The 26,556-nt window shown below is 39.5% G+C and overlaps 1 protein-coding gene across 6 annotated transcripts in view; it reads left to right on the top strand.

Annotated features, from left to right (window-relative positions):
* The window catches only part of LOC126413018 (large proline-rich protein BAG6), a 215,267-nt gene that overhangs the window by 16,834 nt on the left and 171,877 nt on the right, over positions 1 to 26,556 (top strand). For all 6 annotated transcript variants that reach the window (XM_050082921.1, XM_050082913.1, XM_050082950.1 and 3 more), the window contains exons 3-5: positions 7,776 to 7,852; positions 7,933 to 8,050; positions 18,060 to 18,254. In XM_050082921.1, the coding sequence (XP_049938878.1) occupies positions 7,790 to 7,852; positions 7,933 to 8,050; positions 18,060 to 18,254 (376 nt within the window). In that variant the 5' untranslated portion in view covers positions 7,776 to 7,789. The remainder of the gene's footprint in view (positions 1 to 7,775; positions 7,853 to 7,932; positions 8,051 to 18,059; positions 18,255 to 26,556) is intronic.

A 26,556-nucleotide genomic window follows, 5' to 3' on the forward strand; every position in this document is an offset into this window, starting at 1 on the left:
TCTTGTCCAAGGGTAACTTTCACAGATTCAGTCAAGTTCGTAATGTGATATGGACAGTCAACCACGAGACATTTTGTCACATGCACTAGATTTTGACTATCCTGTATGTTGACGAGTTTATGGTGCTCATAACAGGCTGTTGCGGAACTTCCTCATTATAGATTTTCAGAAGGTTATATAATCAATGGTGGTATCTGTGTCCTGTGGTAAAACGTTCTGATGGTGTTCCTTTATTGTCCTGACCTGTTAAAGACCAATTGTTTTGCTTGTGACATGTGTTGTCACATCCTTTCCCCCTTGTTTCTATGCCAGATCTTGCAGTGAAGTGTCTGCCAGTAACCTTCAGACTTCAGTAGCACTGTTGGATTACCTTTATCTGCTGCTAAGACCACTACATCTTTGTCATCACACAGGGCCAGTAGCAACCTGTGTTCTCCCAAAATGTTGGTCTTCAGCATTATTGTATTCTTGAGGGCCTGGTGTGTCTACCTTCTCTTCAAATCAAAAGGGTAAGCTGCTAAGCAAATTGACCTTTTTGCTACTATGTCTGGCTAAGGAAGTGAAGTCACAGTTTGCTATGTTGTGGCATTGTGCGAACATGACCAGGACAAAATGCGTATTATGACGCTTGAGTTTGGCCTTGATGCGGGTGCACATCCATGTTACCAGACTAATTTGGCAGGAATGCAAGGACATTATTCACTCACCACCTGTATCTCGCTTCGATAGGAACAAGTTTCTCTGATTTCCAGAGCTTGACACCAGGAAGGCTAAACCAGCAATGCTAAGACCATCATCGACCTTACAGAGAATTAGATGAGCCATCATTTCAATGTTTGCTCCAGTTCCAAGAACATTACCAAAATGTAACATAAATATCGCTGAGCAAGTCATATGTGGACTCTCTTTGGAGATCGCTGAAGAAGGAAGGAGACATGCAGGATCCTCGAAGGCAATAATGCCGAAGAACTGCTGGGAGCAGAATGCAGGGTGCTACTGGCCCTATGTGATGACAAGAATATAGTGGTCTTAGATGCTGACAGTGTTACTGAAGTCTGAAGATTGACACTTAACTGCAAGATCCAGCATGCAGACAAGTGGGGGGAAGGATGGACAACATTTGTGATGTGCAAAACCACAGCTGAAGACTAAACAGGAACACCATCAGAAGGCTTTACCCCAGGCATCAGCCTCATCATGACTGTATGGCCTACTGAAAATCTGTAAGGAAGAAGTTCCAATGTGGCCTTTTATGTACACCATAAACTTGCCGACATACAGGTTAACCAAACATGTAACACAGCTGCTAAACCCTGTCGTGGGTGACTGTCCACATCATGTTACAAACTGGACTGAATTTGTGACTGTACTCAAAGGATCATGCTTAGATGAGAAGGGCCTACACCCAGTCAAGGTGCCACTGGAAAATTCCTTAAACTCTATTTGAGGGACACTTCGATGATGTCACAGTCACTCTTTCAACATGTACTGAAGCCTATAACAAATGTGATTGGAAAGTCTGTGAGCAAATAGATGGGTTTCCCGTGGGTTACCCCGTAGCTCATGGCGTGGCTGCTCTACACATAGAATGCTTACAGGCTGTAGTTCTGAATACCACCCACCTAACACCAAAGGTGTTCTTCAGATACGTAGCTGACATCTTTGTAGTATGGCCACTTGGCAGAGAAAACCTACAGGAGTTCCTATGTCATCTCAGTACCATACATAACAATATGAAGTTTACCAAGGAGGCAGAAGAGTTGGGCATTCAGTCTACAGGAAGAAGATGCATACAAACATATATATACCTTAATGCTTGTCACCAACCAGCACAACTCAGATCACTGCTAATCACCTTAGTACATAAAGCCAGATCCATCTGTGACAAGAAGATCTTGCTGGATGAGTTACAGCATCTGTAGGAGGAGGAGAAGAAGAAGAAGAAGAAGAAGAAGAAGAGTGTGGCATTCCTGCTGTATGCGGGACTGCCAACAGCTAAGATCATGAGAATAATGAAGAAGCACCAAATTAAAGTTGTCTATGCAAGACGGAAAAGTTAAGGATATCCTTTGCTTGACCAAAGACCGGCTAGGTTTACAGACTGGGCATTTACAGTATATAGTGCAAATTTAGAATGAAGTACATTGGACAAGACACAATGATGCATCTCAGGGCACTGTACAAAGCATATCAGAATTGTTCGACTAGGGCAGGCAGTGAAGTCCGCAGTGGCAGAGTGTAGCATCAACAAGAAATACACTTCGATTTTGAACAAACAAATAAGCTATGCAGCACCAACGTGTTCTCGGACTCGCTTGTCCAGGAGGCAGTTGAAATCTATATGCACGACAATCTAATAAACTGAGATAGATTTTAATTCAGCTTGACGTGGGATTCTGCAGTGCAAAAATACAACAGGAATGCTCTGTTGTGAAGATGACAGTGTCTGCAGTGTTGTGAAGATGACAGCGTCTGCAGACAGAATGGACAGACACCGTAACTCAAACCTCATGCCAGGGTCATGCCACGTTCTACCAGGACAGGCGCAGCATCCTCTTCTGGAGGCCAGTGATTGGCCTGTCTACAAAAGTGATCAATGGTCCGGTAGTTACATAGATACAGAGCATGGTGTCCTGACACTTGATGTTAAGATGATGGGTACAAAATTCATTGAAAAGTCACAAGATGATGCAATCAGTCGGCTGATGACCCAAGAAGATCTTATCATACACACACATATTCAGAAGTACAACTTATTCTTAACTGTTAACAGGCAGTTAGTTATACACGGTAAGCAACACTACAGTTGCTCATAAGAATCGGAGAGCTTTCTTGTAAACTTGAGTGCCTCTCTCACCCCAAGGGATCCATCCGGTGTATCATGCTGCATGATTTCCAGCCTGCTTCTGTTATTACACATATGATGCTCCATACAACTTTGTAGTATTCAGTTCATTCTCCCTTACACTGACTGACAGTTATTCTTGGGAGATTTTCTGCTATCGTGTACAAGTTTCTCAGCTTGACTGAAGTCAGGGCCAGTGACTTGCCTCTCATCTGTGCGATGCCTTCAGTATACTGCTGCTTTGAGTCAGCTGCGTGATACAAAGATAACAAATCTGAACAGTGAAATACTGTTATGACACTGTTCTGCATTTCACTTTGTCAGTGCTGTCCACAGTTTACAGCTACCTTACTAGAAAATAAGTAAGTTATAGGAGTGCAGCACAAAAATGCAGAAAGAGGAGAAAAACTCCACAAGTTCGGAAAAGTCACCCATGACCCGAGGGGAGACTTAGTGGATGAGATGAGAAGGAAAGTAAGTGTCTTCCCTTCTTATCCTGTCCGATAAGTCTCCCCTGACCTGCGGTTCTGGTTGACTTTTCCAAAATCTACCCTTTTTCCTAGACCTCTCCAGTTCCTTTCCCTTCACTCCTCTTCCTTCCCCTTTAACCCTTCTGCCTGAAGGAGTAGCTACTTGTTCAGAAAGCTTGCTTAGTTATAACTTTATTTTATGTGTGTGTTCTGCCACTGCTTGGTGATTAGATTTTTTATCTAAGTGATAAACATTTCTGAAAATCAAAGGCTCATCAAATTAATCTATATATTTCTTTAAGGAAAGGCAACTAATAATAGCTTTAACAGAGTTTACATCGTTTTCAAATGGGCATATTCAAAAAGTTCACTCATTTTTTCCTCATAGTAGCAGTCAAAACATGTTTTTGAACTAAACTGATCTGTCTCAAAAGCAAATAAACATTTACCAGTCAAACAAAATGAGCTCTTTTTCAGTCGTGCAAAGAAAAGTCAAATCTTGAAGTATAAGCTTTTGAAAAATCAAAATTCATTAATTTTTGAATCGAGTTTGATCTTGAGTACCACGGTAATCAGTTGAATAATCAAGATGCCATTTACGCAGTCTTGGGACATGCTGGCTGGCTGCAAGTGAGGGAAGAATCAGCATCAGAAAGTAATTTTATCATAAGATACAAGCTGCCAAAATATTTTCTAAATTTGTCTCAAGATTTATGAATTATTTTGATAGCAAATTCAGACAAATCTATTGTACATAGTGTTAAGCAGCTAGGCCATTATACCTAAGCAGTTGAGCATAATCACAGACTATGAGCATGGCAATATTCTTTGATCATGAGTAATAGTAAAGTAATCTTCGTTACTTAATTCATGTCACAGCATGGAAAACTGAGTACGGTTTCCTTTAACCCCCATACATCTTGTAAAAATTTCAGCCAAATTGGAGAGATGAGATTGGAGACCCTATCGTCAAAAATCTTCCTGGCACTGCACCACACCATCCCACGCCACCTCAATAAAAATGGGTGGGAGACTGTTAATGCTAGATAGTGTAATTTACATTTTCTCAATGCTAAAGCCATTACTCTCTGCTAACTGTTTTGGTGGTACATTGATGGAGATTTCAGTGGTGGTGATTGTTCCAGAATGGCATGTCCTATCAGAGGTATTTAACATGTTAATGGCAATGGGTGCAGCTCATGAGAATTATTAGAGTGGGTTTATCAAGATTCTCTGCCCTCTTCCCTACATGTTTTCAGAGATTGGAGACATGGATTTACAATAGTGGCCATGTAAAACCAACTCAGAATTGTAACAGGCAAGTCAGAGGACATATTAGAGATAGTAAATGTGCAGATATTGTTTTGAAATAAGTTTTGGATACATGTATTTCCACATGAAGACTAGCTCAGGATCCCAAAGTAAACAAAGCTGCAGTCTGGAGAATTCTACTAAATTGCAGCTTATGCCCTTATCAGATTCATGTTCATCAGTTGTGGAGATGATTTACAGATTAGAAATGACTTCTGAGAGTTCTTTCCAGATGAAAATCTGGGGTTACAAACTTCCATTTTGTGGACTGATGACATTCACCAATCTAATGGGGATGCAAATGTTGAGTGTTAACTATTTGTGGGAAGGAAATGTTCATTGGTTACATTAGTAATGTGCAACACTATCTGAAATAAAGAAGATTATTGTGCGTCTAAAAAACAAACATTCTTGTGGGTTGGATAATATCTTCCTAAACTCACTAAAATTTTTAGGCTGTCTAATACATAATATTCTTAATATAATAGAGGGAAACATTCCACATGGGAAAAATATATCTAAAAACAAAGATGATGTGACTTACCAAACGAAAGCGCTGGCAGGTCGATAGACACACAAACAAACACAAACATACACACAATTCAAGCTTTCGAAACAAACTGTTGCCTCATCAGGAAAGAGGGAAGTAGAGGGAAAGACGAAAGGATATGGGTTTTAGGGGAGAGGGTAAGGAGTCATGATATGTCTGCTTGTGTCTGTATATGTGTGGATGGATATGTGTGTGTGTGCGCGAGTGTATACCCGTCCTTTTTTCCCCGTAAGGTAAGTCTTTCCGCTCCCGGGATTGGAATGACTCCTTACCCTCTCCCCTAAAACCCACATCCTTTCGTCCTTCCCTCTCCTCCCCTCTTTCCTGATGAGGCAACAGTTTGTTGCGAAAGCTTGAATTTTGTGTGTATGTTTGTGTTTGTTTGTGTGTCTATCGACCTGCCAGCGCTTTCGTTTGGTAAGTCACATCATCTTTGTTTTTAGATACATAATATTCTTAGTCACTTAGGTAATGCATCATTAATTCGGGGTGTTTTGCCAGATATTGAAATATGGCATTGCTAGGCTTTTCTATAAGAAGGGCGATTATATTTATTGAAGCTCAGAAATCTAGTGTTGTTTCTGCAGAGATGCAGGGTTAATGGCTACAAAATATTATACAGTAAAATAATTCATACAGATACAGCATTTGCAACAGTAAAATTTTTAGTGTTTCCTACAATAAACTACCATTTACCTTAGAAACCAAATTCTGCCCACATGTATGCCAAAAATGACAGCAGCTATTAGACCTAGAAACGATAACACTCAGTGACCATAGTAATATACAAAAATAGAAAGGAATACTTGCAAATACATGAAAATACATACAATTTATTTATTTTGGCTATAGTGAAATAGCTGAACAAGACAGTTAGAATATTATGCTTAGAATGTGATGAAAAAATAAAAGAAGTGTTCATTTCTGACCACTGTATGCATAATGTATTTAGAGCATAGTTTTGTTAAGGTTTAAAGTGAGCCGGGATTGGAGGGGGGGGGGTGTAAGGGGTGTAAGATAAGGCTGTATAATTAATGCAATGCAAGTTTGCATTCAGATAATCAACAGAATAAAAAGTATAGTATGATTGGATAAGTAAAGTCGGCTCACCAAGTGGTGGCAGGAGACTACACAAATAAAACAAGTTTTACTTGTGCAAGATTTCAGAGCCGGTGCCTCCTTCTTCTGTCAGAAGGGTTGAATGGGAACAAAGAGGAGTGAAGGGAAAGGAACTGAAGAGGTTTAGGAAAAGGGGTAGAGTTCGTAAAAGTCACCCAGAACCCAAGGTCGTGGGAGACTTCAAAGATAAGTTGCCCATATTTCTCATTCCATCATAACGTCTGCTCACTTGGGCTCATCAGTTGGCTCTTTGCCTTGGTTCGTGTATCTTTGTTGGATATCTCCATTACAAACAGATGAAGGTTTTTGATAAAAGAAATGTTTCTGGAAAATAAATCTGCCAATATATTAAGTTCTTGGAAAATAGATGTAGTGGTTGATCACACTTGTATTTACATTATTTTTATAATTCTTTTTATGCGAGGGAAAGCTTTTCTGTGCATAACTTAAGCAAAGGAATATGATATGCTTTTGTTAAGTGTGCAGGCCCATGGTGCACAGTTTTTAGATGGACTTCATATCTGATCAGGCTTATTCCTTCTGAATATGTAACTCAAATTTTAAGCCAGTCTGATGGGTTGAATTGTTGGTTCAGTAGAAATTTTTGTCAAAGGGACTTCAGGTGGCTACTGCGTGATAAGCTGGTCCTCTGAAGGTTCCTTTTATGCTTATACCAGCCTCATCTTTGGGCTGCCATAGCGAGGGAACGGGATTGTGTTCTGAAGAAGCAGTTTCCATTATGTCACTAAGTACACTTCCCACTATGTACTGTGCCCTCAGTGTGTGTAGCTCAGGCCTGTGCTTTGTAAGATGAAAGCCAAAGTTTTAGCTAAAATGTTTTTGAAGTGAAGATTTCTTCTGCTTCTTTAAGTGCACAGTCCCAGAAAGGCATTTCAGAATACTTACCCCCCCCCCCCCCCCCCACCATGCTGTGGCTAGTTCTTTAGGTGTCTTCTGAAATTGTTAACATCATGAGTTTGCCGGTTTAAGTGTGGCTTTGTGCTCGTGGCACCTCTCCTCAAATATGCATGCTCTTTAGTCGGCATAAACTTTGCTTCTGTGGCTGGGGATGCAGTATCAGAGGCTTTTGGAGGTGGGCTAGCTACATTTGTTGTGCTGTCCTTCGGTCCCACCTCTCATCACATCCCCCTCATACAGATGTATGCTGTTTGGTTGGAGTGTTCTGTTTATCCAGCTTTTGTGTTAGCATCAAAATCATGTCATTTTTACTTAAATGTAATTGTTGTGTTGTATCATCTTGTGTAAAAGAAGAAAGTTGAATGTGCTGGTCATTAACTATTACGTTCTTATTAAATGCAAACAATTGCTAAGTAGAATACATTTAGTTTTAGCAGATGGATGCTATGTGCAGAAATTGTCAGTTTGGCAGCAGGCATGTATATGTAATTTAATTTCATGACATGAACTTCAAAAAAAAAATTACAAATTTGTAACTGAAATTTTTTTTTTCTCTTTGCAGATTGCTTTGAAAAAATGATTGAACTAACAGTGAAAACCCTGGACTCGCAGAATCATAGCTTTTCTGTGCCAGATGATGTAAGTTAACTTGCATTAAATCTGCTATTAATTTAACTTGATTGCAGTTGCATGTATTAATTATTCTCATTATTTTCTAGACGACAGTGAAACAATTGAAAGAGCGAATAGCAGAGTCTATAAGCTTCCCAGTTGAGTCACAGCGCCTTATTTATTGTGGTCGAGTTCTTCAGGATGAAAAATTATTAAGTGAATATGGTATGTATACATATTATAAATTGTTGGGATGACGTTCTAGCAGAGACCGGTAAATGTCCCATGTCATTGAATATAATTTTAATACCATTTGTTGAAGGATGAGGTTTGTGACAGTAAAGTAATAGGAGGTCAAGAAGTTTAATTATAGGCTACTTTATGCACATATGAAGTTGCTTAATCTCTGATAGACCACATTGTTTAACAGGACATTTCACACGCCACATCATGCATCTAGACTGTTGTATTAGTCGTATTTTGGAACCATGTCTGATAGTAGTGCCAGATGTGAATCAGTCTAGGTTTCCATATGATGGGGCAGTTTCTGGTAAATTGTTGAACAATGTACTCCACTGATATTTGTGAGGTGTATTGTCTCTTAGACTATTTTGCAAACTGAAAATAGAAATTGACACTGTGCAATTAATAATTCAGAGCTGTATAGTTCAGTGGCAGGGGGTAACACAGAAAGTTATAAAAATTTCATTGGTATTATGAATGTTTGTAGGGTATCCTGTGCTTAACAAGACTTTATATTTCTGAGCATAGAAGGAAAGGAATGAAATGAACTGTTAAAACTTATCATATTCTGTATGGAAAATAATGTTTAACAGAAAACATTAAAAGTTGCCAATGCAACTACTCTTAAGTCTCATACTTCAGATAGCTGATCACATTACTTCGGAGTAAAACCAGTATAATGTTTAAAGGTGCTGTGATTAAGGGACATTACATTGCAATGATGATTGATGACAAGTTTTGAAAGTTTTTGAAGCTGTGATTTAGAACATTTTGTGACTTCATTCTAGAAGTAGACCTTCGTTTCACTATTACACTAAAGTTGTTCATTAAATATTAAAGTTCCATCTTCCTACTTGGAATATTTTCTGATCAGAATGGGGCCAATAACAAGAACATCACAAATAGTTTTGGTGGGACATTTGGATCGTACAGAGACAGCTGAATGTGTGAAGACATCTAGACAGTGCCCAGGAAAGAATGGTTCACATCACTAGTGTAGTTCAATTTAGTGCCAACATGTCTGTAATTGTAATTTAAGACATGGACAGACCTGTAGCAAAACGTAAAAATCACCAAACAGAAGCAGATGGGCAGGTAAAAATTATGTTGAAAGAAGATTGGCTATGGCTATAGAAATGTCAGCCATTCAGCTCTTTAATGACCAATGGCAAAGCTAATTGATTAATTGTGAGTAGGTTTGCCTTTACTCTTTATATATATATATATTTATTGGAACTTTGATTGTTCATAGTTGCAGTGAACTACATTATCTTTAAACTTCTGATCACTTCTAACTTGTTTAACCAGGTATTTTTTCTAGGGAAATTATGCAGAGATAATTTAACCTATCATTTTTCTTTGAATTGTGAAGCTGTTTTAAATTCTCTTGAAGAGTGCGCATATATCTTTCAGAAGAGGCTGTAGTGACAGGGAATTTAACAATAAATTTGATAAGATTTGTTACTTTGTTATTAATATTTTCAGGTTCATTGTACATTACAAATTTAAATTGGTCTGTCAATGTTTGCCAATATAAATGTTTTCTAACTTGTTTTTCAGTTGTTCTTTGTTGAAGAATGGGTAAGTTGTGAGAAGACAGTTCAGTTTTATTGTTGGGAAATTAGATTCACAATTTCCAGACTGATTCTTACTAAGCAATTTTATAACACTTATTTAGCTGGAAAATTTCTTATTACAGCTTTTAAGGGGCGATGTAACGGAAAATGTAAACATTTTTTTAATAAATCATTACAGCCATATTTATTAATGTACAAATCTAAACTTTCGGATGTGTAAAGCAAAAGAGCTGGGTTTTAACAGAAAAATATAATAAAATGTGCAGGATTAATATTTTGCCAGAAATTTGAATTTTTAATTTTTTATTGTATTTTTCTTATAAAAAGCCATAACTCAAATTCTAATCATGCAATTAATCTGAAAATTTTATTGTAGTGTCCTAAGAAGGTTATAAGACCACTGAACTGTAATTACTAATTTATGGTACAAATTGTATCATTAAGAGTTTTTTAATTTTGCTCATCCAAAATAACTTTGTTTCTACATACAATCATCTAATAATTAGAATGTAATTGCAGGACCTCGTATTTTTTTAGTTCCAGAGAGACAATAATACATTGTGAACAGTTCCTTAAAATTTCATAGCATTAGTGCATATACTTTTTGAGAAATGGCTTCTAATAACATAAAAAATGTAAAACAGAGAAAATGAAGTTCAAAGATTTCCTTCTCATACTTCTAAATGTAATAAGCTTACCTCAATTTTAAAGTCCTCCATACCGATACTCTTCATCCTCCATGTTTCTCTTCTCTGCTCTTTGAATCTACCTGGCTTGTATTTGCAGTTAAGGAACAGCTCGGTTAGCTTTCTTGATCCTGCTCTTGTAGATGGTGTAAAATGCTTTTGTTGTAAACACACCAGGATCTATACCAACTCTCTTCAGCACTTCAATTCTGCCTTTATTTCCGTTATTGTAACGTAAAACTGCATCATAGGCACTTATTTTGAGTACTTAAAGTCCACAGAATGTCCTTTTTGAGTATGTAATCCAAATTAAATTATTGAGGCTTTCATTTGCATTTTGTGTTTTCTGGTAGACCCAGGAGGAGGCCGCTGCAATCGGTGGGCGAAACGTTGGTTTTTCTGTAGCAGCAGTACTTTTATACATTATGGCGCAGTACCATACCAGTAAACTTTTATGTCGACCACATCAATATAATTCATGCACCTGTAAAAGTCTCCTGTCCCAAGTTTCGCTGCTGAAGCTGAGAGCTTATGTTCTTCATTTCGAGCTGCTTCCTTTTTTTTTTTTTTGTTGGTAAACTGATTTCCATGAAACCTCCATTTCCTAAACAGTTTTTCCAAAAATCTTGACTTCCACGTACAGGTTTGTGAATTCAACCTTCCACCTATTAATATGTGTTAGTATTGTCAAAATGTGAATAAACCACTTGCAAGAAAGTTTTCAGCCAGAGATATTGTAAGAAAATAGCCTTCACACTGACAAAGATTCTGCTGAAGCAAGCAGTTTCCCAAATGTCAGAAAAGGTCAAGAGTGGCTGCCAGTGCAGAGTTAATCAGTTCAACAATTTAAAGGCATTTCTAAAGATGCTGTCACGATAAAATTCACACGCAACATAGATTAAACTGTGTAGATGAAGAAAATGATTTTTTGGGCCAAGATCCATTACATCCCCCCTTAATACATGAAGTCAGTTTTTTCTGACCTTGCATCCTTTAAGAAACTGTTGATTTTCTAGATTTCAGTTTTGCATATACTAATATAACAAGCCATTCTTTATAAAGGCGAAGCAGGAAAAGGAACCGAGTTTTATTAATCCTTACTCTGCTGTGGGTGTCTATACATGTCCTGCTACATTGTCTCCTCAGGTGATGTGGACATACATAAGTGTGCTGGTTTGGTGTTCCTGCAGTGCTATGGGCGTCTGAATGCAGATGAGTTACTTCCATGTGTTGGTGAATAAAAAATAATTGGACTATTTATCATATAACATATGTGCCTCCTTGCATGCTATATTTGCAAGAAACCTTGTTTTGATATCTTGAATTGTTTGAGATATGAGTATTGTTGCGACCACAGGAATCGCGATGTGCAAGGACACGAATAGATGTGTCGCTTGTGACCGTCCATCATATATAAAACACAGTAACTTGAGAAAGTGAGATCATTCTGCTCTCAATTTTAAATTAAATTTAGATGTCTTATGTAAATTTCATTCTTTGCAGTGTATGATCTAAAATCAACCATATGCAAAGTTTACGCTGTGCATATTTACCTCTGCAACCTCTAAAATTCATGCAGTGTTTTACTTAAACTGATGTGATGAGTAAGGATGGCGGATAATGAAAAGAAATTCAATTTGTCACCAAGTAAAGATATCAAGTGTTAAATGTCCAAATAGCAATTTTTTTCACCTAATAGTTTTTAAGAAAAATCAAATAAGTATTTCATATTGGCCAGATGCTGTCTCACAGTGCAGACACCAACATTTGGTGAGCATTGCAGCCATAACAAAAGATGCCTCTGCATAGAAAGCAGATAGCATGTCTTGTAGCAGTGAAAGGATTAAGAATGCTAAGCAAACCAGAAGCACTGTTGAACGCCTCTGCACCACAATTACAACCACCTAGTCCGGTATTTTGGAAAATCTCTTTAAACTCACAGTATTTGGGTCACAATGGCTCATGAAATGACATTCCACTGTGTGGTATATGTTTGAGGCGACCAGAGTCCTTCATTTTCTGTGAGTTGTTTTTTCTTTGAGGACTTGCGAAAAAGTAAATGGAATGCTACAAGATGGTTAATGAAAAGCCTAACTGCTTAGATATTTGTAAAAGCATGTAACAATGCTAGATTATTTATGAGCATAATTGTACAAAAATATAGCTTGCAGACATTTTTTGTTCAAGAAAATTTTGGGCACCTCCATTTTATCTACCTTTAATGAGGCTCCGCCATACATTTATCTCACTATTTTGTGATAATATTATGAAAGGAATGTTGGCACTCGCCATATAGTGGAGATGCTGTCTCAGATAGGCACAACAAAAAGCCGTCACAAGTAAAGCTTTTGACCAGTGAGGCGTTTGTCAAAAATAAACACGCACGCACCCACGTGCGCCCCCCCCCCCCCCCCCCCACACACACACACACACACAAAACTGCAGTCTCAGGCAACTGTAGCCACACTGCGAGCAGCAGCACCAGTGCCTGATGGGACTGGCGACTGGGTGGGGATTAGGAGGAGGGTGGGGAGGGGGAGGGATAGTAGGGTAGGGGTGGTGGACAGTGAAGAGCTGCTGGTTAGATGGTGGACAGGGGAGAGGTGTGAAGGAGGGGGTAGCGGAAAAGAAGTAAAAAGACTGGGTGTGATGATGGTCCACTTGTTTCTTTGCCACAGTTTGTTGGTGGCCATTTATGCAGACAGCCAGCTTGTTGGTTGTCATGCCATATAGAATACAGCACAGTGGTTGCAGCTTGGCTTGTAGATCACATGACTGGTTTCACAGGTAGCCCTGCCTTTGATGGGATAGGTGGTGTTTGTGACCGGACTGGAGTACCTAGTGGTAGTAGGATGTGTGGGACAGGTATTGCATCTAGTCTATTACAGGGATATGAGCCATGAGGTAAGGTGATGGGAGTAGGGCTCATGCCCCTGTAATAGACCTAGATGCAAGACCTGTCCCGTACATCCTCCCACCACCACCACCACCACCACCACCACCACCACCACCACCAACAACAACAACAACAACACCAACCACAACCTATTCCAGTCCGGTCACAGACATCAACTACCCCATCAAAGGCAATGCTACCGGTGAAACCAGTCGTGATCTACAAGCTAAGCTGAAACTACTGCACTGTATTGTATGTGGGCATGACAGCCCTCAAGCAGTCTGTCTGCATGGATAGCCACTGACACTGTGGCCAAGAAACAGCTGGACCACCCTACTACTTAGCACGCTGCCCAACACGACATCCTTCATTTCATTGACTGCTTCGCAGCGTGTGCCATATCGATCCTTTCCACCATCGCAAGACTTTCTGAATTGCGCTGGTGGAAACTTTCTCTGCAACACAGCGTACATTCCCATAACCCTCCTGGCCTCAACCTTTGTTAATCATTGTCCTCGCCCATCCAGCTCCTTCTCTGTTCCCATTCCAGCACCACACAGCCCTCATTCCATCATCACACCCAGTCTTTTTACCTCTATGCTTTTTCCACTACCCACCTATCCCCTGCCCACTGTCTAACCTGCAGCACTTAAATGTCTGCCACCCCTACCCTACTATCCCTCCCTCTCCCTGCCCCAGCCTCCTCCTTACCCCCACCCAGTCACCACTCTCATCAGGCACTATGCTATTGCTAGCAGTGTGGCTACAGTTGCCTAAGATGGCTGCAGTCCTGTGTGTGAGTTGTGTGAGTGGTGTGATGGATATGAGTGTGTGTGAGTCTGTCGTCTATTTTTGACAAAGGCCTTACTGGCCGAAGGCTTTATTTGTGACAATCTTTTTGTTGTGCCTATATGTTACTCAGCATCCTTGCTATATGGTGAGTATATTGTTACATTCCATCCTAGATCTTTCACTGTATTGTCAGTTACTCTCCAAACATAAAGTGCACAGAATGAAATTTCTGATAAACCCTGAGCAGTTTTGTTACTACAGACATTTTGAAAAGTATGAAATCTTTCAATAGGGCCATTTGGTGTTCAAAACCTGGGAATAATATTGGTTTTTGACTTACAAGAAACATCCAGGGTTTCATCCGCTTGTACTCAAATTAATTCGAATGGCTTTAGCTCTTATTTAATGCGACCATTGATGACATTGGTAACTGATACAATTAATTTGTTTTGAATTGTGCTTGATTTCTTTTGAACACAGAAGTGCTCTCAAAGTACTCACTAATAAACTGTTCCTGTCTAGGTAAAGGTTCCAGTAATTAAAGTTAATTCCCTTTGTTATCAGAACTTCCATCTTCAGAGTGTTCCTTGATTGCAAACTCTTGCTTGCCCAAGAAACAAAACGTCAGTAAAGCTCTGGATTATAAACCTGTTTTGTTTCACATTCACATTGTTTTATGGCTAGAAGTTTGGTTCCTTCAGAAATTGAATGTTTGATTCATCCATCCCCCAATAGCTGAAAACTCTAGATTCCAAATATGCCTTCTGGAATTCTGTCATTTTTTGTCCTTTCTGTCATGTTTCTTTGAAACACATACTCTGAAAGAAGTAAATACCAGACCCACCATACAAAATAAATGTATAAGAACACAGTTTGTTACAGAGCAACCTGGAAGCCAAGTATACTTTTTGCATCAAGGAAATTGAAATAAATGTGGTGGGAATCACGTACAATATAAGCACAATTTGTTCCATAAGGCTAGCCTGAAAATAGTTTGTTGTCTAACTCACGAAGTAGAGACCCAAGTTTTCCCTCTGCACAAACCATAATATTATCAGTTGATGACTTGCACTCATGAATTATGCTACTAAAACAAATTTTGTTAAACCAGGACAGAACAGTGTGTGAAATAACACACACTTTCATAGCTGAGGCAAGCTCATTGCCACACTCCAACACAAGTGACTGTCACATGGAAACAAGAAGTTATTTCCAGAAGTCTCCAGTGAACTGTCAGACTGGTAGCAAGTGTAACCCTGTTAACTATCAACTCGTGCATGGATCAAATAAAACTGTGGTGACATACTAAACAGTTACACTTTCCACAACACAGTGTTGTATTATAATTCTAATTGTAAGTTTTCTTCTTATTTATGGGTAGGCTGAGCCCCAAAAGTCTCTGGAGGGCTTCACAACAGACAGTAGAACAAAATGTTAAGCGGCTTGGTGTTATTGGAGGTAAGGGTAAAAGTGCAGCTTTTTCCATTGCTTGCTGCTGTTTGTAACAGTTCATGTGATGAATGACTGGAAGTGAACACAATAAATGAGGGGGGGCATGGGAAGTCAGTTACATTACTTGTTTGTAATTTCCTATGCTTTGCAAATTATCAGGCTTTTTTTCCCGCTCAAGGCATTTGAAGCTTGAGCTATTAGGTCTTACTCCAACAGTCATCTCAGAAGTCATGATATATTACGGAAAAACCGTGGATTGTTTCTGATAAAAATGAATGTAAGTAGCTTTGATAAGCTGTTCTCTCATGTCCCGCCGTAACCACCTTTTCGTCAGTTTCACCATATTCCGAGAAAACAGTTAAATATTTGTGACAACAAAAGTTGTGAATTTCATTGCTGCTCGTTTCACTTGCAGCAATTTAAGGTGTGCTATTAAGTCCCAGTTTAACCACAGAAGTCATAACATATTTGCAACATATTTGTGATAAACATTGTAAATTCCATGTGCAATTCTCATTGGCTGTTTTGTACTATCGTGTAACCTGAAGATGTGGGGACGCTGTAAGTGTCCTTAACGAAAAAAAGACAAAAATAAGGAAGTAAAATTGGAGGAGTTGTACCTTACAGAAAAGCAACATTACAAAGCTCTGCATAGTTATAGTTTCAGCAAGGTTTGTTACATCATCTGAGCTCAGGCTAAAATAGTGCTGACGTGTGTGGTATTAGCCGAGCGTTGTCATGGTGGAGCATTTCATGTTCTACAGTTACATGGCAGTGAACAGTACTCTTGAGTTATGACAAATTCTAATTGATGCTACTGTCAGTCAAGCAAATACCTTGACATGCACAGAAAGGTAGCAGTCTTGGAGTGTTGGTGTGAGTACCGTTTGCTGGTGGTGCAGTAGCCAAGTGGCATATTTAGTTTACAGTTTGTGGTGACTTCAGTACCACTGACGCAATCAATCATGGTTCTGTGTGTTGCCTCTGGAATAGTTGTTAATATGAAGGAAACTAAACAATTCTATGTTGGACAGACATCAGATTTCATTAGTTAAGTTGACAGAAGGTCTAGTAAGTTAGAACAGTAGGAAGCTGTACAAGCAGCCAAGGATTTTATTGAATGTTTGTATAGTGAAAGAGAAGAAATTCTTGAAGGTATAGGGAAGAAATACCAAAAGATGATACAATTAAATGTTTATGAAACAAAAGGAATTTTAAAATTGGAATAACATTTTGATTTCCAGGGAAAAAAGAACCTAGACCTTGGTCAACTCTACATATGTACAAAACACTCATTAAATCATCACAAGCTGGCATTAGCAGTATATGGCACAGTGGACCATTTGCAAGTAATGAAGGAAATTTTAGAGTGGGGAAATAACGTAGAACTAACACTTTTGTCTGGGATCTATTGATTTGCAAAAGCCTTTGTTTCAGTGAGGTCTGTGCTAGGGTCCCTTCAGAAACACTGAAGAATATGTGCATCAGCTGTGCAACTTTCATGAACAATGCAAAACTGAATTCAAAAAGTCAGGCAAGGTGATTCCATATCAGCAAAGCTATTCACCTTGTTTGCCTCGTGTTGCGTATAGACTTCAATAACAAATGGGACATTGGTTAAACTAATTATAAAATATTATCACATCGAAAATAATTATAAACAGATAACTAGTTCAGTCCCTGTATTTATGGTAGTGGAGGCTTGCATGAGCAGCAAAACAAATAGTTAAAACTGCCTGCAGTGGTTGTGGTACCCCACTGTTTTCAGAAATAAACTTCCAAAGTGTCCGAACTTGAAAGTTTGTAGTTGCAGTACATTCCAAAATTTTTATGTATTACGGAGAGACATAGACCTTTAATGCAATACCATTGTCTGAGAGTGGATCAGGAAGCAAGGTAGAAATGTATGTTGGGAATTACTAGAAGAAATACGAAAACAGAGGAGGACCAGGGAACAATAGGGGTTGGGAAGTCTAATTGTGGCTTACATGACAATGAAATGTAAGTGTACAGTGAATTTCTAGCACCGTTGTATTGTTAGTGGGATAGGAATGTCAAGAGATGAATATCTTGGATTAAGTCATGGAAGATAGATAAATATTAGAAAGCACGCAGGAGCAACATGTAACATAATGCATGAATAAACTTGGAAGAGGCATTTTCCACCACTTCTCATGAAATGTTTAATAAGTGATTGGTAAATATTCTATTTGAATTGTGCTAATTCACAAACTGTAGTGTTATTTGACACCAGGTGTTACTTGGTTGGTGTGACCGTTTCATTTGAAGCATATTTATTTACAGGCGTAACAGATATTGTTTGCCTTATTGGTGCACTGGACCTTTGTTCACTAAGATGGGGCATAGTTGGAGCTTGAATTACTTTGTTTCAGCTGCCAGTGGACTAAGATCACACAATTGCCTTCACTTATTCCTTTCTTTTTCATTTATATTTCTTCAGTCCTTTTACTCATTTCTGCTCACTCTTACTCTGTAAATAGAAGTATTTATTGAAATAAACACTGTAATATGTGAAAGCTGGAATGGCTTTCTAAGAACTTACTGCTTAATTTAACTTAATTTTTCAGATGTGAATGGAAAAGTTATACATTTAGTGCAGAGACCTCCACCTCAGGTCACCAGGCAAAATGGAAATCAATCCAGCAATCGAACAACTTCCGGCCAGCATCGGCGTGCAAATCATGCTTTCCGGCCGCGTGTTGATGCCAATGCTATGTACCTTGGTGCCATGGCTTTTCCAGCAGATCTCATGGATGCTCAAGGTATAAAACTACACAGTTTCATTGTTGGTATATTGTATTACAAAAGTTATATGCTTTAACATATGATTACCATAAGGTGTTTTTCATGGTTGTAAATATGCATTCTTACTTGGAAGAGAGCAAGAAATAATGCAGGGTCAAATCTGGCTTTTTTGTACAAGTCAGTGTCATCACATCCATCGTACCATTGGACAGGTAATATAAGTTCTAGCACAGAAGAAAATTGTTGCATTGGTGCAAACGCTGTCTCTTGAGATTGAAGTAGTTTGGTAAAGGAGATGTTATGTTGCACAAGAGTTAACTTGATTTACTCCCAAACTGTAACGCAAAACAAGTATCCTGAATTTTTTGTGAGAAGATCCACAATGAGCATTGAACAGTATGTGAAAGCAGTTTTCAGGGCCTCGCTGCAATGGAGCACTTCCTTTCACGCCCACCACCTGCCACCCTACCTAAAACCTCTTTCCTCATTACCTTAGCCAGCATCATCCTGACCCACAACTTCTTCACTTTCGAAGGCCAGACATACCAACAATTAAAGGGAACAGCCATGGGTACCAGGATGGCCCCCTCGTACGCCAACCTATTCATGGGTCGCTTAGAGGAAGCCTTCTTGGTTACCCAGGCCTGCCAACCCAAAGTTTGGTACACATTTATTGATGACATCTTCATGATCTGGACTCACAGTGAAGAAGAACTCCAGAATTTCCTCTCCAACCTCAACTCCTTTGGTTCCATCAGATTCACCTGGTCCTACTCCAAATCCCATGCCACGTTCCTTGAGATTGACCTCCATCTGTCCAATGGCCAGCTTCACACGTCCGTCCACATCAAACCCACCAACAAGCAACAGTACCTCCATTACGACAGCTGCCACCCATTCCACATCAAACGGTCCCTTCCCTACAACCTAGGTCTTCGTGGCAAACGAATCTGCTCCAGTCCGGAATCCCTGAACCATTACACCAACAACCTGAAAACAGCTTTCGCATCCCGCAACTACTCTCTCGACCTGGTACAAAAGCAAATAACCAGAGCCACTTCCTCATCCCCTCAAACTCGGAACCTCCCACAGAAGAACCCCAAAAGTGCCCCACTTGTGACAGGATACTTTCCGGGACTGGATCAGACTCTGAATGTGGCTCTCCAGCAGGGATACGACTTCCTCAAATCCTGCCCTGAAATGAGATCCATCCTTCATGAAATCCTCCCCACAAGACAAGAGCTTTCAAATGCCCCCATAAATGAAAGTCAAGAGGGTTGAGGTCAGGAGAGCGTGGAGGCCATGGAATTGGTCCGCCTCTACCAATCCATCGGTCACTGAATCAGTTGTTGAGAAGCATACGAACACTTCGACTGAAATGTGCAGGAGCTCCATCGTGCATGAACCAAATGTTGTGTCCATACATCAAATGGGCATCTGCCAACTCCGCATTTGTAAACATTCACTGACTGCAAAACCACGTTCGTGCTGAACACTAACCTGTTGATGCTACATACTGATGTGCTTGATGCTAGTACTGTAGAGCAAAGAGTCGCATGTCAACACAAGCACCAAAGTCAACATTACCTTCCTTCAATTGAGCCAACTGGCGGTGAATCGAGGAAGTACAGTACATACTGACGAAACTAAAATGAGCTTTAACATGGAAATTAAGCGTTTCCAGACACATGTCCACATAACATCTTTTCTTTATTTGTGTGTGAGGAATGTTTCCTGAAAGTTTGGCCGTACCTTTTTGTAACACCCTGTATATATAGCCAGTCTATATTTTATATCACAGTCCCTTGCCATCTCTTGCCCCCCTGAACTCTATAGGTTCCTTGCCAAATTCTTCCTGGGTTTCCTTGGCAGTTTGCTCCCTGCACAGATTGAATAACATTGGGGATGCACTATAGTCTGACTTCCTTCTCAACTATTGTAACTGCAGTCTGGTTCATATAAAAGTTGTAAATAACATTTCACTCCATGTACTTAATCCCTGCTAGCTTCGGAATCTCAGAATATAGTCTAGTCAGCATTGCCACAAACTTTCTCTAAATCTACGAATGGTATAAAACTGGTTCGCTTTTCTTGAATCTGTCGTCTAGGATAAGTGGCAGGGACAGTATTGCTTTACATGTCACTAAATTTTCTGGATCCCAAACTGACATTCCTAAAGGTCAGCTTCTGCAAATTTTTCATTCTTGTTTAAATAATTTGTCAACATTTTGCATACATAACTTATTAAACTGATTGTTCAGTGATATTCAGGCAAATTGGCACATGTTTTCTTTGGAATTGCTGCATTCTTCTTGTAGTCTGAGGGTATTTATCCTGTCTAATCTTGTACACCAGGTGGAATGACTTTGTAATGGCTAGGTCTCCAAGGGTATCAGCTGTTCTGAAGGAATGTAGTCTACTCCAGGGGCCTTGTTTTCGCTGTCTTTTAGTGCCCTGTCAAATTATTCCTGTAATACTGAACCCCCCCCATCTAATCTTCACCTGCTTTCTCATGTGTGTAATATTGTCCTACAGGTTGTTTCCCTTGTACAGGCCCTCTATGTAGGTTTTAAGCACATGCTGATTGCTATAAAATTCCTAAAACAGTTATTTCTCTTGTTTTGCCAGTTTTAACATGTCCCATTTTGTCACAGTGTGATGAGGTGTGGGAGCTCCACACTCTGTGTTGCCCTTTCCAAGGTTGAAGCAGCACATTCAGGTTTCGCATAAGAGTCTGTTGCATCACGAGGCCCTGTGAACATGAACAAGAGTTTACTTGAGTTGTCAGGGAAGCACATCAGAAGCAGATGTGTTTGAATATAGACTTACAGAGAATGCATTCCAAAAACTGTTGCTTTGAAGAGAAAATGGAGTATAATTCCACATGAAATTACTGACCAAAAACAATTTTTTAAAACCATTATCAAACCCCAACCAATGGAATAGCACCACTTTGGTTACATAAGAAAGCTTTCAGCTCAAGAGTACCTTTTGAAGCCAATGATGAGAAAGATACATGAGTAGTGGTACAAGATACTACTGATAGTTGTACTCATTGTGGAAGCAGTGATACTCTTTCATTATTATCTGAAGGAATAGCTTCAGCTTCAGAGAACATCAAAGGGTGCTTCAATGACACAGATGCCATGCTTCTATGGAACATTTAATAGCATTCAAGGAGTTTTGAGTGAAGACATGATTTTTAATGAAGAAAGAAGTGTTGGGTACAGTATGTATCGTCTGTGAGGGCCCACACCACACCTTCTCAGGTATGGACTAAATTCTGCCGCATTTACAGCTGAGCGCTGTCCGCAGTAGTTCCTGGCATATCTGTCAAAGGTGACACCTGTATTGATTCCACGGTCATTGCTGAATGTTTCACAGCGCACTTTGTAGAACTGTTTGCTTGCAGTAACTACCATCCTAATTTCTTGACCTGGAAATGCCTGATGGAACGAAACTGCTTGTCCTTCTGCGTGCAGAGATTCAGACCGTACAATGTTTTCCTTTAGCGAGTTGGAGTTCCACAGCACTTTTGACAGTGTATGTTGAAACATGGCTTCTGAACCTGATAAAATCCACACTTAAATCCTGAAATACCTTAGCAGTGACAGCACAAAACATGTCCGCACTTTTTTCATTTGCATTTAGGGAGGATGTGGGTTTTATTATTCCTTTCATGAACCTAGGAAAAGAAACCTCAAATTTTGACTAATTGTCAACCTATCTCTTTAACAAAGGAGTTGCGTAAATTATTTCAAAGAATGGTAAAGTGATGATTGTTGGTGCCTCGAAGCCAGAGAACATTTATCACAGTTTCAAAGTGGGTTTTGGGCCCTGTGATCCACCACCGACTGATTTGTCTGAAATTTGCAGTGCTTAATGCTTTTGCTCATTGCGAACATCTGATCGCAATGTTATTTGACCTTCAGAAGATATGTTACCAGCTGGCACCATCACATCCTCTCTACATTGCATAATTGGGGTTTTGGGGCTTATTACCCATTTTTATCCAGAATTTACTATCCCTCTGACTGTTACTGGTTCAGATAGGTTCACCATCAGCACCAATACATGTAGAAACCTAGGGTACCACAGGTATTTGTTCTGAGCATAACCATCTTCACCATCGCCATCAATTGTATCATGACCTCAGGGGGATCCATGGTCTCACTGTCACGGTATGTGGACGAACTTTGCCTGTATTACAGCTCTGTGTCATTTTGCATTGTGGAGTGCCAACTTCAGAGGACCGTACAGAAAGTAAATTATTTAGTGCTGATTCAGGGATATGTTTTCTGTCATAAGAACTTGCATCATGCAGTTTTGCTGAGTCAGGACTCTGCAGCCTGACCCAGAACTTAATCTCAGTAATTGTTTACTTGAAGTTGCCGAAACTTTCAAATTTTTATGTCTTTCATTTGACAGTAATTTAACATGCTCACCACATGTGCATTGGCTCAAGGGGAATTAATTACATGATGAAAGTTAATACCCCCAGGTTTCTCAGCAGCAGCTACTAGAGTGCAGACTGCCCAGGTCTTCTGTGAATATACAAAACTTTGATTTTATCCCACCCTACAGATCAGCAGCAACAGCAGTATGAGACATTGTCCACCACAGTGGCATGTGGTTGGCAACTGAAACCTTCCAAATGATCTCTGGAGACAGCCTGTCGGATGTCAGTGTCAGATGCATACTCATCCATGATATTCTACTCAACTCTGTTTCACAGCCAAAATATCAGGCAGTTTACAAATTGGCCAAACATGAGTAGCCTAGCTGGTGTAAGATTGTAGGCTGTGTGCAAGGATCTCTAACTGTCCCTTCTTGTCTGTGTACATAGCTCCCTCTCGCCGCCCCACATTGTCACTTGTAGTGTGTACCTAGTCCTATGATTCGGTTGGAACTGTTCCATGGCCCTAAGGAAAATGCTTATCTCAGCATTCTCAGACATCTGTTTCATTCGGTTTTCCAGGACTACCGCAATTCGCCATGCATCTTCAAAGATGTCACTGACAAGGTTGGTTATGGTTGCATCCACAAGGGGCACAAGAAGTATTCTCTGCTGAATGCATGCAGTTTATACACTGAAGTGTTGATCGCCACATCACAGGCTCTGCAATGCATTAGAACACTCACATCAAAGGAAGTCCTGGTTTTTAGACACTCCAGGGCTGCTTACAAGGCTCAGTACTTCCACAGAAACTTTATGGTTGCTAACATCCAGGACCTGTTAACTGATCTCCACAGCTCTGGGACCACCATAACATTCATCTGGAAAGTCAGATGGATATTTCAGGAAATAAACTCGCTGACAAATTAATTAAAGAAGAAACTGTAAGATACAAATGTGAATGTAATGTACCCGGCACAGACCTACCATAGCAACTGTGACATAAAATCTTGAATGGAGTGGCAGGCTACTGCAAACCTCAATAACCTTAGAGCAATGAAGGGGACCACCAAGGTATGGCATTTTTCACTCCAAGCCTCTCAGAAAGATGCTATCGAACTCTACCGTCAATGTATTGCCCACTCTTTCTCACTCTCTTACTATGTATTAATTGCTTTTAGACACCGTTTGTCTCCTTTTTCTGCTGCACACATTCTTTTGTTTTAGAAGCACTCTGTTGAAATTGGGTTTTTGGGTTTCTGACTGGCAGGGGTGGCTCCTAAGCGTGCAGAGCTCCAGCAATGTCCACATGCTGCATTATGTGTTTCTCTTCTCTTGTTTTTATTATTGATCATCCAACTGACTTCATTACATTTTTAGCCCTCTCATTTCAACTATTCAAAATCTGCCAACTAGAAGACATTCTTTGCTCTGTAAATGTCTTTGCCCTTCATCGGGATTGGATGTGGTGTGGGGATTGTCACACCATTGAATGAGCCATGGGAGACTCGTAGTCTGCCCTGACCTATGTACTGACTCGACCCATACGCCTCATAAATTCTTTCTTGGCTATAGCATTGGTATTGCCTTTAGTGTCTTGGTCTGTGCCCTCCTACTTACTTTAATTATCAGAACATGTATGTCCTGGACATCACTATTTCTGGACGAACTACACCTGGATTGATGGCTGATGATATAACTGTTCATTCCCTTGGTCCTCTGTGTGTGTGTGTGTGTGTGTGTGTGTGTGTGTGTGTGTGTGTGTGTGTGTGTGTGAGAGAGAGAGAGAGACCTCAATATTAAGGATAGGCTACCTTGCTACTCACAACAATGGATGGATGAGTTACAGTGCAGCAAAGCATTTACCATTTAATGCTGGAGCATGTAGTCCAGAATCACCACATAGCTAAAACGGAGCATAGTTTTTCTTATTGCACTTCACAGAACACTGAGACTGATGAGTAATGCTACATGCTGATGTTGAGTAAAAGTATTTTGAAAAGCGGATGAGGTGATGCATCCTGCAGCCAAGTGGTGGTGGTATTTTCGTGTATCAGAAATGAGGGGTGAAACGAGGATCCTTTTAAGTCTTCATAGTCTTTCACTGACAAATGATTAGCATGCCTTCAGTGTGACAATGTACTACCCCATTTGCTCCCAAATTATTAAAATGTTTTGCAAAACATCCACTGATATGGAGGCACTTGCGTTGCCTCTAAAAGTTGCCTGACAGCAGTGTTCCTCATAAATGGGATGACATAGAAAAAGGTGTACATACCTGGGTTGCACTGCCATCCAGTCTAGAGCTGTGGGTGTTCGGCATATATCAGGATGTTTTTGAAGTCTGTGCCATCACATTGCCAGGGTGATAGAGGGCGTGTCATGCTACTAGGTAGATGTGTGTAATTAAATTCGCTCATGAGGTTATAAAGCAGTTTCAGCTTTGTGTGCAAAAATATTTGTTTCTCGATCTCAAACCTTACGTTTGTTGTACACATAGCATATAATGCTTGTGTTTTTTCATTTATTGCTAAAAAATACATGAGAAACTGGAGGTGAACCCTTTTTCTTTACTCTTCTTCTCATGTGGAGTGCAGAGTGTTACCATAACCTTCCAAAATCAACAAAGAAAGTGCTCACAGCGTGCTGATGGGTGTGTATTTGAATTACAAATGGCTCTTGTTCTTGACTTAAGACATCAACATTTTTGCTTGAACAAGTTATTGCAGATTAGCAAAACCAAACAATGGCTATAGCTCTGCCTTGATTGATGATATAATAGGAAAAAAGAAAATGCGAAAACACTTCTGTACATTGACTGACAGGAACCAATCTGCAGTTATAAAACCTGGTACATCATCGAATATGTTGTCAAAATTTCATATAACCTCGCACAAAAAGTAAGTCTCACATTTTATAATACTAGTAGCATATAAAATATTTTATTCAGTATTCAAGACAAACTGCAACCCTTCACACAGCATGATGGAAAAGTACATGTTGGTCAGTCTGACAGAATGTGGCAGTTAGATTATCTGAACATTAGGGAAGCAGAACATTAGGAAGGAAAGATGCAACTTTTGTTGGGCGTGTTTTAAAAGAAAACAAGTCGTATGATGTGGATTGTGAAGTAGTTTTACATTCGTCTGAGAATAGCAGAAAGATAGATGTACTGGAGATATGCAAATCAGTAAACATATGACACTGTGTATCAGCTTAGTGTGAAATGACAAAATAAATTTCCTTTTTTCGCTTTCTGTTATGTTAAGTTTTGGTTACACAGATATTAGATTAAAAATGCAAATTCAAAATTACTTTTCATCAGTTGTTAAATGTATGGCAGCAAAAAGCTTTTTTCTCGTTTTTGAATTAAATGTAACTATTTCTGTGGGATAAACAAAATTTAATACTTCCCTGCGTCAACAATTTGTGTCCTCATTTTTGTATCTTTCGTAAGACAGTTGTCATTATATCATTGTTTGTGACATTTTCATCTGACAGGTAGGTAAGAAATAAAAGCTGGTTCATGACAAAATAATTTTGGTAAAGTTGGGAAATATTTCCTGTTCTATATTATTATTGTTGCTTTTTCTTGATTGTCTTTTATTGCTTTCTTCTTGCATATTTGGTTGTCGTATTTGTGGGGTTTCTAATCTCCATCCCACAGATCTTATAAACAGAACCAGTCCAGATTGCAATTGGTTTTTATTTTTATGATTTGGTAACTGATTTCATTTGTACACAGACAATCGTCAGACACCGATGTCTCCATTGATGACGACGCTTGGAGATGATGCTCAGAGCCCTTGTAAATGCAAGAAGCGCCTGTCGTACATTGCTCATTAACTGCAGCTGACAGGTGCTTCTCACACTTTAAATGACTCGGTACATCATCTCCACACATCACCAATGAAGATATTACT

The sequence above is a fragment of the Schistocerca serialis genome, chromosome 1 (assembly GCF_023864345.2).
Source record: "Schistocerca serialis cubense isolate TAMUIC-IGC-003099 chromosome 1, iqSchSeri2.2, whole genome shotgun sequence".
NCBI classification, from domain to species: domain Eukaryota; kingdom Metazoa; phylum Arthropoda; class Insecta; order Orthoptera; family Acrididae; genus Schistocerca; species Schistocerca serialis.